Below are 13,987 nucleotides of genomic sequence, written 5' to 3'. Positions count from 1 at the left end.
ATAAAGAAAGTATGTAATAAAGGTGGCATTTTGAATCAATAAGTAAAGGTGGAAGTACTTGGTAAATTGCGTTGGGACAACTGGCTATCAATTTGGGGGAAAACACATTGCCCGATGTAACCATGAGCCCCTCCCTTCTCAGCCACCTAAGTCAGGATCCTTCATCTGCTACCACTGTTGCCATGCTCCACACCGCTCCTTTGAAATGTTCCTGTCCTGTTGCTCAGAGCCCAAGTTCTGTTTCTAATAGAGATAACAAGCTATGCATTTACCTATGGTTTTCTGTAAACTGTGGGTGTCCTTCTCTTCCTACACATTTCACAGAATCTCCCCTTATCAGAGGCAATAAGGTATTTGTGGATTTTCTTGTCACACTCCCTCATTCTACAGCTAAAGGAACTGAAGTCCTGGTTAATAAAGTGACTTGCCTTAAAATACATATCCAACTGCTGGCAATTGTGGCTGGATCCTGGGCTGCCGATTTCTAAGGCAAACCTGTCTTCTCTTTTGGCATTGTAACTTCTGTGGCCTAATCTACACATGGGTAAATTGCAGGTCAGACAAGCAGGCTGACTGGAGACAAAATCTGGGCCCAGCAAACCACAGATAAAGCAAGAAATTCAATCAAACTTAATTTAATTACAATCAAAATATAGACTAAACTGGTATGGCTTCAACCAGTCCTCTATGCAGACTTTAGCTATCATGTTAATTAAAGCACCTTAGAGAGAGGCTGAGGTCAAATAGAGCATAGCTCCTTTGTCTCTGTGCTTCTTCTCTGAGCTTCCTCTCAGCATTCACTGAGTGTGTGTGTGAAGGGGTGGGAATGGTATTTGGGGGCTGGTAATATGTCATGAAATCATAAAGTTGAGCTTTTTAATATTTTCCTAATGAAAGGAAAGTTATTGTAACTATAAACTAAATTTTACTGCTTCAATCATAGTAACTGTGAAATAGAACTCAAACACCTTTCAAGATAGTTGAGAATTACTATTCCAGATAATTTATGTTTATACTTTTCAAAGTACATTTTAAGAAAAAAGTAAATAAAAAATTATCCTCCAAAAGACGAAAGTATACAGGTTAGATAAACTGGAGACCCTGTGGGTTATGAGTAAATCTGAAGTGGTGCCATATTTCTGAAAAGGTCTAAAGTAAAGGAACTCAGGAGACACAATAAAAGCTGAAACAGGACCAACTGCACTACTGACAGGTTGTGAAAAAATTCATGATCCAGCTGGATAGATTTCATCTCTGAAGAGAACTAAAGGAGAAAATATATATAGTGAGAATAAATTCAACCAAAACTACGATAAAAGAAAATGCACAGCAGCAGCAGCGCTCAGCCTTGGCTGCAAGCAAGCAACGGTGATGCAGATTCTTCAGCAGTCACAACATTGCAACCACCAAGCTTTGTGCTGGGCAAAAACATCACAGCAACGGCACATGGCACCAAGCCGCTTTTGGCCAGGGATTTTACGCTTCGAAACGTAAGACCCAGTAACATTTAAGGAATTCTCACTCTTGGCAGGTAGCCGTCCTCTTGCCCTGAGGCCATGTGACAAATGATCCTGAATACCACTTCGCCTTTTCAGCATCTGTTGTCTAAATCAGTGTAGAAACTAGAAGGAGAAGCTCTGAATTTTGGCCCTTAGCAAAAGGGTACATTTTAGTGTCATAATGACAGTCTTGGCAGAACAGGGCATTCTCACTTAGAATGTCTCTGCCATACTGACAGCTTTGTCCACCATTACCTGAGTCTGGCTCAATCGAAGGGACTAGCAGTTCTAAATTTTAAATATACAGGCAACGATCTGAAAACTCAAAGAGCAAACTGTTTCTTGGAAATCACACTTTATGAACGGTTGTCACTGACTACCTTTTAGAGGTTTCAAAGGTTTCATTTTCATTTGTTTTTTCATTTTAATTTTACATTACCAAAATATTCCTATTAAAATGACTATCTGAAGAAATTTTATTCTCTTTATTTAAATGAAAACTATCAAAGGCAAAATTGCCTCTGTGTCCAGTATATATACTATATTATATCCAAATATATATGAATACGATGGTACCAAAAAGGGAACACATTTTTTTTCTGCCAAAAATGTCCATCTTGGTCATTGTAACAAAGATATTCCAAAGCACTGAAGTCAGTGGGTGAGAGCCTTTAGCTTTTTAATCCTCATCTGAGTACATGGCTATTCATTTGAAAGAGAAAAAGAGGGGAAAGGAGAAGAGGGGAGAGAAATATCGATGTGAGAATGAAACATCAACTGGTCGCCCCAAACATATCCCATCTGGGACAAATGGCAACTCAGTCATGTGCCCTGCCGGGGAACTGACCCTGCAGCCTTTTGGTTCACTGGATGTCGCTCCAACCAACTGAGCCACTCCAGCCAATGCTAGAGGTGATTGTTAACCTGACTGCAATCCAGTGACTGTGGAAGACACGGCGTGCACGTCAGAGCGCCTTGGCCATGGCGCCATCGTTCAGGTGTTAACCAAACCTGTGAGATAGTCAAGTCTAAACTGCAATTTAGTTTTTCCTTGGTACATTTAGTGAAGCGCTTCACCTGAAGAAATGTTAATGGTGATTTTGACATTGAAACACCTTAGTGTTTCCTGCACTGTAATGTCCTTACTGGGTATGAAGAATGGTTCATGACTGGCTTTTCTGAGTGGGCAGACTCAAAATTGTTGGAAGTCGATGAGTGATGTTGTTGCTTTAAACTGAGACTAATTTATCTTCTCAAAACACTTTCCAGTTGGGTTGTTATGTCTCCAGTATGTGCACAAGGCAGAAGAAAGATACCACTGGTCATTTTCAAAGCTACTTTGTTTTCCCAGCTGTGTCCAATTTCTATTACTACTACTACTACTAAGTGACTTCACACACACACACACACACACACACAGCACAGGAATATTCACTGTCTTGGAGCTTCTGCAACCATTAGGATGGTCTCTCAGATACGGTGTGCCTGTTTCAACCTACAGTCTATCAACACGTGTGAAGACCTTTCTACTACAGCTATTAAAAGACGGACTTTTAAAAAAATGTACACACACCTAGCCTAAATTCTCAAAAGTTCAACACTAAGGATTTAAGTATTTTTTAAGTAAAAGTCAACTAAATACCTGAAATTACCAAAAGCAATCAGGCTTCCTGTACTGGGGTTTCAGGATCACATCTGCAAGCAAGCCCAGCGCTCAGATCCCAAAACCCAACAATTATGATACCTATTGAAGAGCCTAAAGCAATTTCCTAATTTGCAAACTAAAGAACTGAAGTAGAGAATCCTTTAAATCCAGGATTCTGCTGGATTTATGAAATCCTTGGCTATTGCCCTTTTTAGGACAACAAAAATGAGAGAAATTGGATAACAAAGCTGTCAAAGAAGCAAGGGAGAAAAGGCTCATTATGTAGCTACTATTTAAACATGCTCTGCTTCATCAAACCTGAAAACAAACAAAAAACAAAAACAAAAACAAGAATCAAGTCTTGTTAAAGAACCTGGGCAAAGTAAACAAAAATATTATTATAATCCTTTCCCAAAACACAATATAAATTACATAATTTCTAATAGAAAACAAGCAAACCAACTTTCCAAATTAAAAAGTACCAAAATCCTGAACTGGAAGAAAACGCATATTTAAGTAAAAATTTTGTCACATCAACAAGACAAATTTTGACACAGAAAAGTACCTGTTTAACTTTAGAAACAAAGTAGGGAGGCCGAAGGGGAAACTAACTGCGGCAAACCCAAAAAGAAAGAAAGGAAAGGAACCACTTCCATATTCATTAGACAGAATGCCTTGTTATTTTCATAGAAAGTAAAACCTCTTTAGTACCAGACTGGAGAGGTGTCAACAGATCTTATTTGGTCTTGTCAGTGTGTAAAGAGTTTACAAACCCAACTAAATTTAGAATTAGGGGGAGTTATGCACTTATATTCTTTATACATAGGAGAAGGGGAAAAAGGCCCTTTTATGCCAACTTTGAGTCTGGCTTGAATTTTTATGACTTATTTAGAAGCCCTAGGGAATGAAAAAAGTCTCTGAATGGAAACACTGACACAGCCTTAAATATAGTGACATGAACAAGCACTTCTATGAAATTGCACCAGGATACGACTGACTGCTCTAGCAAGTTTGAAATGCACAGAGTGTCAGGAAATCAATTACAATTGATTGAATGCCAGTATGCAGTAATGCCAGAATATAGAAAATGCCCTGCAGAGTCAAAATTTCAAGTTGATAAACTTGTTTTTTACAGGAAAATGTGTAAAATGTATGGGATCTTTACTTTCACATGAATAGAAGAAAGAAAATGTAAAATTTCTGCATAGGCTGTCTCCATTTCTACCATATGATTAAAAATAGTCATTCTGAAAAAGTCACAGCTGTCATGCCAGCTCTGAGGGTGAATACGCAGAAGGGTTTAAATCCGTGGGTCTAACTCCGTGCTTTGTTTCTTAGGTCTCGCCTTCGGGGTTGTGTCCTAGATATCCACAATGAACACCATCAGTGAAGTCAAAATCACTAAGGTTCCACTGATTTTTGTCCTATGCTATACTTTGTATTCTCTGGTGGATTTGATCACACTTGTATTTTCTTAAAAGTCACTCTTTTACTTAACAATCTGTTTAGTTTCATTTTATATCTTCTAATTTTTTCTTTTTAATCTCTTAAACATTTTGTTTAAGATTTCAAGCTTCATTTTGTTCAATTTTCTTCCTCTGGTTTTAACTTCTTGTATTTGCCTTTTCTTTTTGACCCACTTAAAAGTTATTTAGGACCATTTTCTTTCTTGTGCCATGTTCGCAGAGATCAACATACACATTAAAATGTCTCCTATGACTTAAGAGACAGACTCATGAAAACACTAGCTCCTTCATTTAAGAGACAGTTATGGAGCAAATATATAAAAAATACCATACTAAGGGATAAGGGGACTATAAAAATGAATAAAACACCATTTCGGGGCCTCAACAAACTTTTAGTATGTACAAGGCAGTGAGAATCAGCACAAGAGAGAAGATACAACTGCACTTCAGAAAATTGTCTACATTCACACAAATATAAAGTCAGTGTTATATCATTTTCAGGTGCTGCATGGAGGAAATACAACATAAAAGGCTGATCAAGGTCAGGATTAAACACAACCCTAAAAATGCGTACATTTTGTTAACTGAGCCGCCGTATACTTCTGTTTGTTTGTAAGTCACATTGTCGAATGGGACTGTGAGTCTCAGCATCTGCAGTTAGGTTTTGGAAGGCTGTCACATGATACCAGAAAACAAAGAAAATAAATTAGACGCTAACCCCTGAAAGAGTCAGCAACTGCTCATGCCAACATTTGTTCTCTTTTTTATTTTTGACTGCAGTTAATCTCTCAATTTTTAATAGTAGGTAGAATACAGAAAAATTTCACTTAAATTTTGCAAATATATCCATAAAATATTTATTTTTCAAAAATGTAATTTTAATTTTAGAACTAATCCATGTGTATGTGTTTTCCCACCAAAACCACTGACATTAAAAAATCTGTGGTGTTTAGAACAATGCTTAAATGTTTATAATTCTATAGTAATCCCATGCTTATTCAAAGGTCAGAATTTCTAGAAATCTCATCTAAAACATTACTGCTTTGAAATAAGTAATTAGAAAAACCCCTTTTTTGAAAAACATTTTATTTATTTATTTTTAGACAGAGGAGAAGGGTGGGAGAAAGAGAAAGAGAGAAATATTAATGTGTGGTTGCCACTCACACACCCCTTGCTGGGGACCTGGCCTTCAACCCAGGCATGTGCCCTAGACTGGGAATCGAACCAGCCACTCCTTGGTTCACAAGTGGGAGCTTTATCCACTGACCCACACCAGCCAGGAGAACAGACCCTTTTTTAAAAGGTTATCAGAAAGTCACCATTTTTTATTCAAAGGAGTTGTTAGTCAAGAAAAATGTTTGGAAATGGTATTTAGTCTTTGTCATTCTCCCAGATTTCATTCTACTTCCTAGTTCCTCTTTCTTCAATAACCAAAATGCTTCATTCTCTCATTTGCTCCAAATCTGGCAAGTCATCCAAATGGACTCTACCTCCCAAAGTCTTCCAGGTACCAAATAAATGACCTGTCTTCTCTCAATCAAAATCTCCCTTTCTTCAGGGATATTCACTTCCGTCAAGTAGAGGGGAAGCTAATCTGATTAATTCACACTTACCAAGAAAAGAATCCCATCTGCCTATATGTTTTTGCAACAACAGATGTAAAATATTAAGAGGGATTTTAGACAGTTTAACGAGATGAAGTTTAAACATTCAGTCTTGCAGAAGCAGGTTATATTTATGAATCCCACGTGGACTTTTAGTCAAGATGGTGGTGTAGGCAGACATGGCTTGCCTCTTCACATAACCACATCAAAATACAACTAAAATGTAGAACTGCCATCCCTCAGAACCATCAGAAATCAAGTTGAATGGAAGTCTGAAAGCCATTAAATTAAAGAAACCACATCCATCCAGGCTCTTAGGAAGGGCACAGATATGGAATGGGCTGGTCCCTCACCCATGTGTGGTAGATAAAAATTCGTGAGGCATATCTTGGGAGAAAGGAGTCTCAGACCCACACTAGGCTCCCCAGCCCAGGCTTCCAGTTCCAGGAAGATAAGTCCCTACAACTTCTGGCTGCAAAAACCAGCAGGGATTGAGTCAGTGGAAGAAACTTCTGGAGCTCCAAGCAGTTTCTTTTAAAGGACTCACACATGGACTCATCTACTCAGACTCACCTCTTCCGAGCTCCAGCACTGGGGTAGCAGCCTGAAAGGCACTGGTGGTATACAGGGAGAAACTGAAGTGTCTAGCATCAAAGTGAGCCGAGGTCTTTTCCCTTTTCTAAACCCTCCCTCCACAGAGCCACAAAGCTGACAGGCACAAGCCATGTCTGGCTATCAATCATATCCATCAATCTGGCTTACACTGTTTGACCTGACTTGGAGATGCCCAGAGACCCAGGCCTACCCAAGATGCTTTTCCATATGAATGGCTGGTCTTGGCTCATGCTTCACAACTTCCTAAATCTTCTCAAACAAGCAACAGCTTGTCTCAGTGAGTCCTAGGCCTGGCACTAGCAGCAGCCAGCCAAGATTCACAGGCCTCCACCTGGGAATCTCCAAGCCCACCAAAAGTAGCAGCCGTCTCAGACTGCTTTATAACTCAAGCAGGGTGGCCTTCATAACTCAGGGCAGGACAAGGTGCTGACCATGGCCTGAACTACCTTCCCAGGGCCAGCGCATGCAGTTGGCAGCTACAGACCATGATGGAGCACCACCACCCTGCCCTGGTACAACTGATTCTCCACAAAGGGTTGAGGTTGGTGGTCAGTGGTCACAGCCAGTCCTTGGAGCTGACTGGTCTGGGTAAATCCCTCTAATTGACCTGCCAACAGCAACCAAAGTTCAACTACAAGCAGAAGGTGTACTCAGCCCATATGAAGGACATACCTTGAGCACCCAGCTTTGGTGATAGGGAAAGTTGTATCACTGGACCCTACAGGACACCTACTACATTAGGCCACACTACCAAGACACAGAGTCAAAGAAGCTCTACCTAATACATAAAAACAAACACAAGGAGGCTGCCAAAAATGAGGAGATAAAGCAACATAGTCCAAATGAAAGAATAGATCAAAGCTCTAGAAAAAGAGCTACATGAAATGGAGATAAGCAGCCTATCAGATGCAGAGTTCAAAACAGAGGTTATAAGCCTGCTCAAGGAACTTAGTGAGGACCTCAACAGCATAAAAAAACATCCAGTCAAAAATGAAGAATACACTAATTGAAATAAAGAACAATTTACAGGGAAACAGTAGTAGAGTGGATGAGGCTGAGAATCAAATCAATGATATGGAACACAAGGCAAAAAAACAACTAATCAGAAACACAAGAAGAAAAAAGAACCCCAAAAAGTGAGGATAGTATAAGCAGCCTCTGGGACAACTTTAATAGGTCCCACATTTGCATCATAGGCATGCCAGAAGGAGAAGAGAAAGAACAAGAAATTGGAAATCTTTTTGAAGAAAATAATGAAAGAAAACTCCCCTAATTTGGTGAAGACATGCAAGTCCAGAAAGCACAGAAAGTCCTAAACAAGATGGATGCAAAGAGACCCACTCCAGGACATAACTAAAATGCCAAAGGTTAAATAGAAAGCGAATCTTAAAAGCAGCAAGAGAATAGCAGTTAGTTACCTACAGGGGAGTTCCCATAAGACTCTCAGCTGATTTCTCAAAAGAAACTTTGCAGGCTAGAAGGGATTCTCAAGAAATATTCAAAGTCATGAAAAGTAGTGACCTACAGCCAAGATTGCTCTACCCAGCAAAAAATATCATTTAGAATCAAAGGGCAGATAAAGAGCTTCCCAAATAAGGAAAAAACTAAAGGAGTTCATCATCACTAAACCATTATTGTATGAAATGTTAAAGGAACTTATTTAAGAAAAAGAAGATCAAAACTATGAACAATAAAATGGCAAAATAATACAACTCTATCAACAATTGAATCTTAAAAACAAACTAAGCAAACAAGAAGAACAGAGACAGAATCATGGATATGGAGAGCGTTCTGCTGGTTACCAGATGAGAGAGGGGAGGGGAAGAGTGGGTGAAGAGATGAGGGGATTAAGAAGTATAAACAGGTAGTTACAGAGTAGTCACGGGGATGTAAGATACATTATAGGAAATAGAGTAGCCAATGAACCCACCCATGACCTGTGGATGTGAACAATGGTGTAGGAATTGCCTGAGGGAATGGGGGATGCTGGATGGAGTGGGAGGCAAAGGGAAACAATCGGGAGAACTGTAATAGCATAATCAATAAAATACATTAAAAATGAATTATATGCTGGCAGATCAGCAGGGTTCAAAATGTACTAGACACTTAAAAGTTGATCATTTGTGAGCTGCAAGAGAGAAAGAACAGGACAGGGATTTGTCTTCAAGCCAAGTAAAAGAAGAGGGGAAGTCCACACATCTAATTTTAAAACTTGCCTGAGGTCTGGCCAGGTAGTTTAGTTTAGAGGATCCTGATACACCAAGATTATGGGTTCAATCCCCAGTCAGAGCACACACAAGAATCAACCAATGAATGCATAAAGTGGAACAACAAATAAATGTTCCTCTCTCTCTAAAATTAATAAATAAAATTTTTAAAAAAGACATGCCTGATTTTCCCTATCAGTACACTTCTTAGAAATGTCTCCCCTTTCCTTCAGCAAAGAAATAAATATGATAGGCTTGGGTTTGAAGGCAAATCAGACTCTAATCCAAGTTCGGAAAGGCTCCACCTAAGACTTTGTAAGGTGGCACCGGTGGCAGATGGCTCCTTCATGGGTGGTCCCACGTGGAGACTACTGGCATTGATTCGACAAGAATGGAGATGGATGTGATGGGTAGAGCCCTTGTCCTGACACCTTAGAGCAAACCCACCTATGGGCTAGAGGCATGGAAGTCAGTTTGTAATAGGAATTCACTCTATCGAATACCTGAAAACTACCATCTGTTAACCTAACATAATGAAAATGGATTATAATTTTAATTTAGATGAATTAACTCAACAAACAGCACTGGCTAAATTCTCTTGAGTATTACTTAATTTTATTTACAAGCAACGACCTTAACAACTCTGATTAGTTATAATGTTATAATTGCTGCTGTCAGAAATGTTTTAACCAATATTTATTGTTATATAAGTAACCAATATTTACTATGCTCCTAAAAAAAAAGAACATTTTTTTTGTGCATGATGTGGGAGACTGCAGATTACAGAGAAATATTTAATGCCTACAGAAAATCAATGAAATCAATAAAAACATGTTTGTATCCACTTTATATCCTTCCACGCTTCTCCCTGCCAGAACCAAGGAAGAACCAGTGAAGTGAAATTCAGCGACACATTGTCCTCCCATCCCATACACCCATTCCTTTACAATGCATTATGAGAGAACAACTCTTTTACAAAAATGGGCGGAAAATAGATAAGTTTCTTGGCACCAATAAACTAATAAGATTGTAATTAAAGGCAATCGTTTCTCAGAAAAGAATTTAAAATTTGAAATCCTTGCACTACTCTAGAACTGGGAAGGGGAGTGCTATTAATACCAGACTCAGATATTTCTTTTTAGGTGAGGAAAGAAAGTAAAACCAGAAGGAACTGAAGGAATTCAGAGTGAGTCTGCATGCCAGAGAAAACCATAGCAGTTGCTCAGAAAGCATTTACTGAAATCCCCTGTTCTGCCATTCGTGCCTGAGTGCTAACCCGGCTCCAGCCGTACTGAGGCTGTCACTCAGTCTTAGCAGACAGCCATGTGTTGTTTTGGTCTGAAATGTAGCAGTCTTTCTTAATTCTCCACCCACAAAACCCCAAAATGTATTCTGTCCTTCTCAAGTTTATAAACATGCATGAAAACCCAGAAGCTGACGTGTCTAGGCTGCTTTCTCATTTGCTTGCACAACTAAAAAATAAGTTTTAATTTAAAAATAGAACTTGGCACATGAATAGTCCATTGGAATGCTTTAATAAAAATAAATGGCCATGATATTTAACTTAGAAAAGCATCAACTACACAGGCATGTATTCTTGCTTTGATGTTTTTATTTTGTTACCTCTGAAAAAAGCATGCATTTTAAGAAGACTCATTACACTGGGTAAATTTCACAGACATATGACCTTGCTTTTACTGAGCAACAGAAAGAAATTTTTGAAAATAATAGGCCTTCAATTATCTCATCAAAATTAATTTTCATTGTTTCCAAAAATCTTTTTTGTCTTTGTCTATACACATTTGTATCATCATAATTATATTTGGTGTTCCCACAATTTTAAATTGTTTTTCACTTAACATCACATTTCCCATGTTGTTTCATAGTCAAAATAAAAATTTTGACTTTTATGCTATCTTAATCTAGTTTGGGATTTGGATAACATTCACATTTTTAAAAACTAAGATTATACATATTATATGTGTGTATGTATTGAGAGAGAGAAGCATTCATTTACTGTTCCACTTACTTATGCATTCATTGGTTGATTCTTGTATGTGCCCTGACCAGGGATCAAACCCGCAACCTTGGTGTATCAAGATGACACTCTAACCAACTGAGCTGCCTGGCCAGGGCCAATATTTCCCATATTTTTATATGTTTCAGACCAAAAAATGTATAAAGCATGAAAATGATTTCTTCAAAGTTTGAAATAAATCCAATGAGCCTATAAGTCATGTGTTTTGGGAATTGGATTTACTAAAAAACCTTTATTTTTCCTTAATTAGTGGTGATTTAAAATGTTTCTCATTATGAGTTTATAATTTAATCTATGTGGATAATACCTATTCATTTTATCCACACATTTGTATACAGTACCTTGTCAACAATTGCTCATAGTATTTTATCATAATTCAAAATATTTTTGTTTAGTACCAAACATATTGATTGCTAGATCTCCTTTCCCATTTCCAACTTTACCTAGTGTTAATTTTTGCTTATTTCTTTTACTATTTCTTTCAAAGAGTCAACTCTTGATTTATTTATCTATCTTTTAGCTTCACATTTTATATTTTAAAAAATATTCTTCTCAATTACCTGTCCTTGTATGACTTATTTTCCTTCCTCTGTAAATTAGCATTCATAAAGCTCTAAGTTACCTTGTAGTTCCTCTCTGGTCATATTTGTTAGGTGTTACTATGTAGTTTTAAATTTTATTTATCAGCTAAATAGTCTTTTATTACATCTTATACTTCTTCCTAGACTCAATCATTATTTATAAGACTATTTTTGTATTTAAGACCATTTGGAGTTATTTTCATTGTTGGAATTAGAGACACAAATAAAAATGAGATTAAGTCTTTAAAAGTATATTTAGATTTTCCTCTGAATCCTCAGAGATAATGTATCTTGTATACTTTGTAGACACTTGATTTCTGGCTCGATAATGTGAAGGTTTTATTAAACAAACCAAATTTAAATTGTTTTATAAAGCCCTATAGGTCACCCATCAGGCTTCCTGATATGATAAGGACTAAATGTAGTAACATTTGTGTAGCGTTTAGCATAGAGCCTAGCATATCATGACTACTCAATCAATGATGGTAGCAGTATATGTAATATAAAGGTGAGTAGTAGCTACATTAGAATGTGTAATAATAACAGTAATAGTAGTCTGGTAGCAGTTGCATCCTTCCAACCTGTTGTGCTAGCTCAGCTGCACTACTGATCTGCACAAGAATAAACTAGCTGCATGTTCTTAGTCTGGGTTTTCTTATTTATGACATAATGTGGCTGGACAGGATGCTTCTGAAGTTACCTTTATTTCTAACATTTTTAAACCTCATTTGTTGGCATTTTCAGGACATGGACTCTATGTACACCAGATATAGGTTACACATGTCCTTTGTTCTGAATCTACTTGCTCGAACACTTTGTGATCAAAGCTCTCTAGGAACTGAAGTAAAGATAGAAAATTTTACCAAATTTACTTCTCCCTCTGACTATTTTGGACAGGTAGTAATCAGTTCATTATTTCTGAAATAAAAGTAAAATTTCCAAAGCAGTTTAAGCTAGACCTATAATGTTCTATCACCAAAGTCTTGGTACCCATGCTAATTTGTGTTTATTGTCCACCATTATTAGTGATAAAAGAATTTAAGAAAAATATGGGATACAAAGAATTCTCATGTCTAAAGATGGAATCCAGAATATTCCTCCACTAAAATCTATTAATAAGAGCCAATATATGTATCATCTAAGAATGTTTATCATTAAGATTAAAATTTATTATTAAGAATAAATATTCTTATCATTTTTATTAAGAATGAAAATTTTCCATCATCTACTACAAGCATCTCTGGTAATTAAAAACAAATCAAAAGCTTTAAAACCTAATTATAGGCAATATGTGAATAATCTGATGCAAAAGCAATAAAAACTATGACTTAATACCTGTTAAAATCAATGCCCCTGCTTGCAGTTTTAATGGTTTTAAACAAGAGGTCAGAAAAAGCACAGACTTACCTGTGCGATAAACGAAGTTCCCTTCGGTTTCTGATGATGAAGGAGACACTAACTCTTCCTCAAATTCATTGGAACTAAAAGATCCCGAATGGTTCCTTTGCCTTGTCTTTCCCATCATGGCCGCATTTGTGGCCATGACATGTCTCAAAGAGTCATTAAGGTAACGGTTCAATAAGCTGCTCTTGTATTTTGGGGGTGACACGTAGTCCTCATTGGCCTGTGACTCTGGCCTCACTCCAGCCTTTATGACTGAGCTCTCATTTTTAATCACAGGATGGTGGACCGGATTATTATAGCCCCCTTCATTCATGTGGCTTCTTGGAGGGTTTTCTCCATCTAAGGGGGAAAAATATCAGTAGGTAGGATGCCCATGTACTTTCCCCCAGCCACCCAACTGGTATGTTTAATCATTAACAATAAATGTAAAGAAAGAATATTTGAAGTGTATAAAACTATCTTTGATATTCAAGATTAATTTGGGGGCAAAGAAAAGCAGGAATCTATGTGATCACTCCCTATGGTATTTTAATTTTAATGAATTTCACAGAAAATGTCATTCTGACACACAATAAATTATAAACAAGAGGAAACAGCCATCATTCTGGTGGTCATTTATAGTACCATTAAAGTGAAAAAAGAACTGTTATGGCACCATTATATTTTGTGGGATTGACCTTAAAAATAGCAATTGAGGCAAAGCTAAGAAAGCAAAATAAAAATATGAACAAACCTTCGGAACACGAATCATCACTGCTTACACTAAGCCGCTCAGCATTTCCTTGAACATACTTGTTGTACAACTTTATTCTTAATGCCCAGCTTAAATCTGGCTGTCGAACAGTATTCTTAAGTCGACGTCTTGCATTAGCAAACCAATTTGACACCTAAAAAAGTATTATTTTTCAATTAACAAAACATAAAAATT

General features: G+C 37.4%; 1 protein-coding gene across 2 annotated transcripts in view; it reads right to left on the bottom strand.

Moving 5' to 3' along the window:
* MKX (mohawk homeobox) overlaps positions 1 to 13,987 on the bottom strand; it is a 61,848-nt gene that overhangs the window by 35,097 nt on the left and 12,764 nt on the right. For both annotated transcript variants that reach the window (XM_036022599.1, XM_028506544.2), the window contains exons 4-5: positions 13,793 to 13,946; positions 13,063 to 13,398 (exon numbers count right to left, since the gene is read on the bottom strand). In XM_036022599.1, coding sequence (XP_035878492.1) covers positions 13,063 to 13,398; positions 13,793 to 13,946 — 490 coding nt within the window. The remainder of the gene's footprint in view (positions 1 to 13,062; positions 13,399 to 13,792; positions 13,947 to 13,987) is intronic.

Source organism: Phyllostomus discolor, chromosome 1, assembly GCF_004126475.2.
Source record: "Phyllostomus discolor isolate MPI-MPIP mPhyDis1 chromosome 1, mPhyDis1.pri.v3, whole genome shotgun sequence".
Lineage (NCBI taxonomy): Eukaryota > Metazoa > Chordata > Mammalia > Chiroptera > Phyllostomidae > Phyllostomus > Phyllostomus discolor.
Note: the sequence above shows the minus strand (reverse complement) of the source record. Positions and strands in the feature narration are given on the sequence as shown.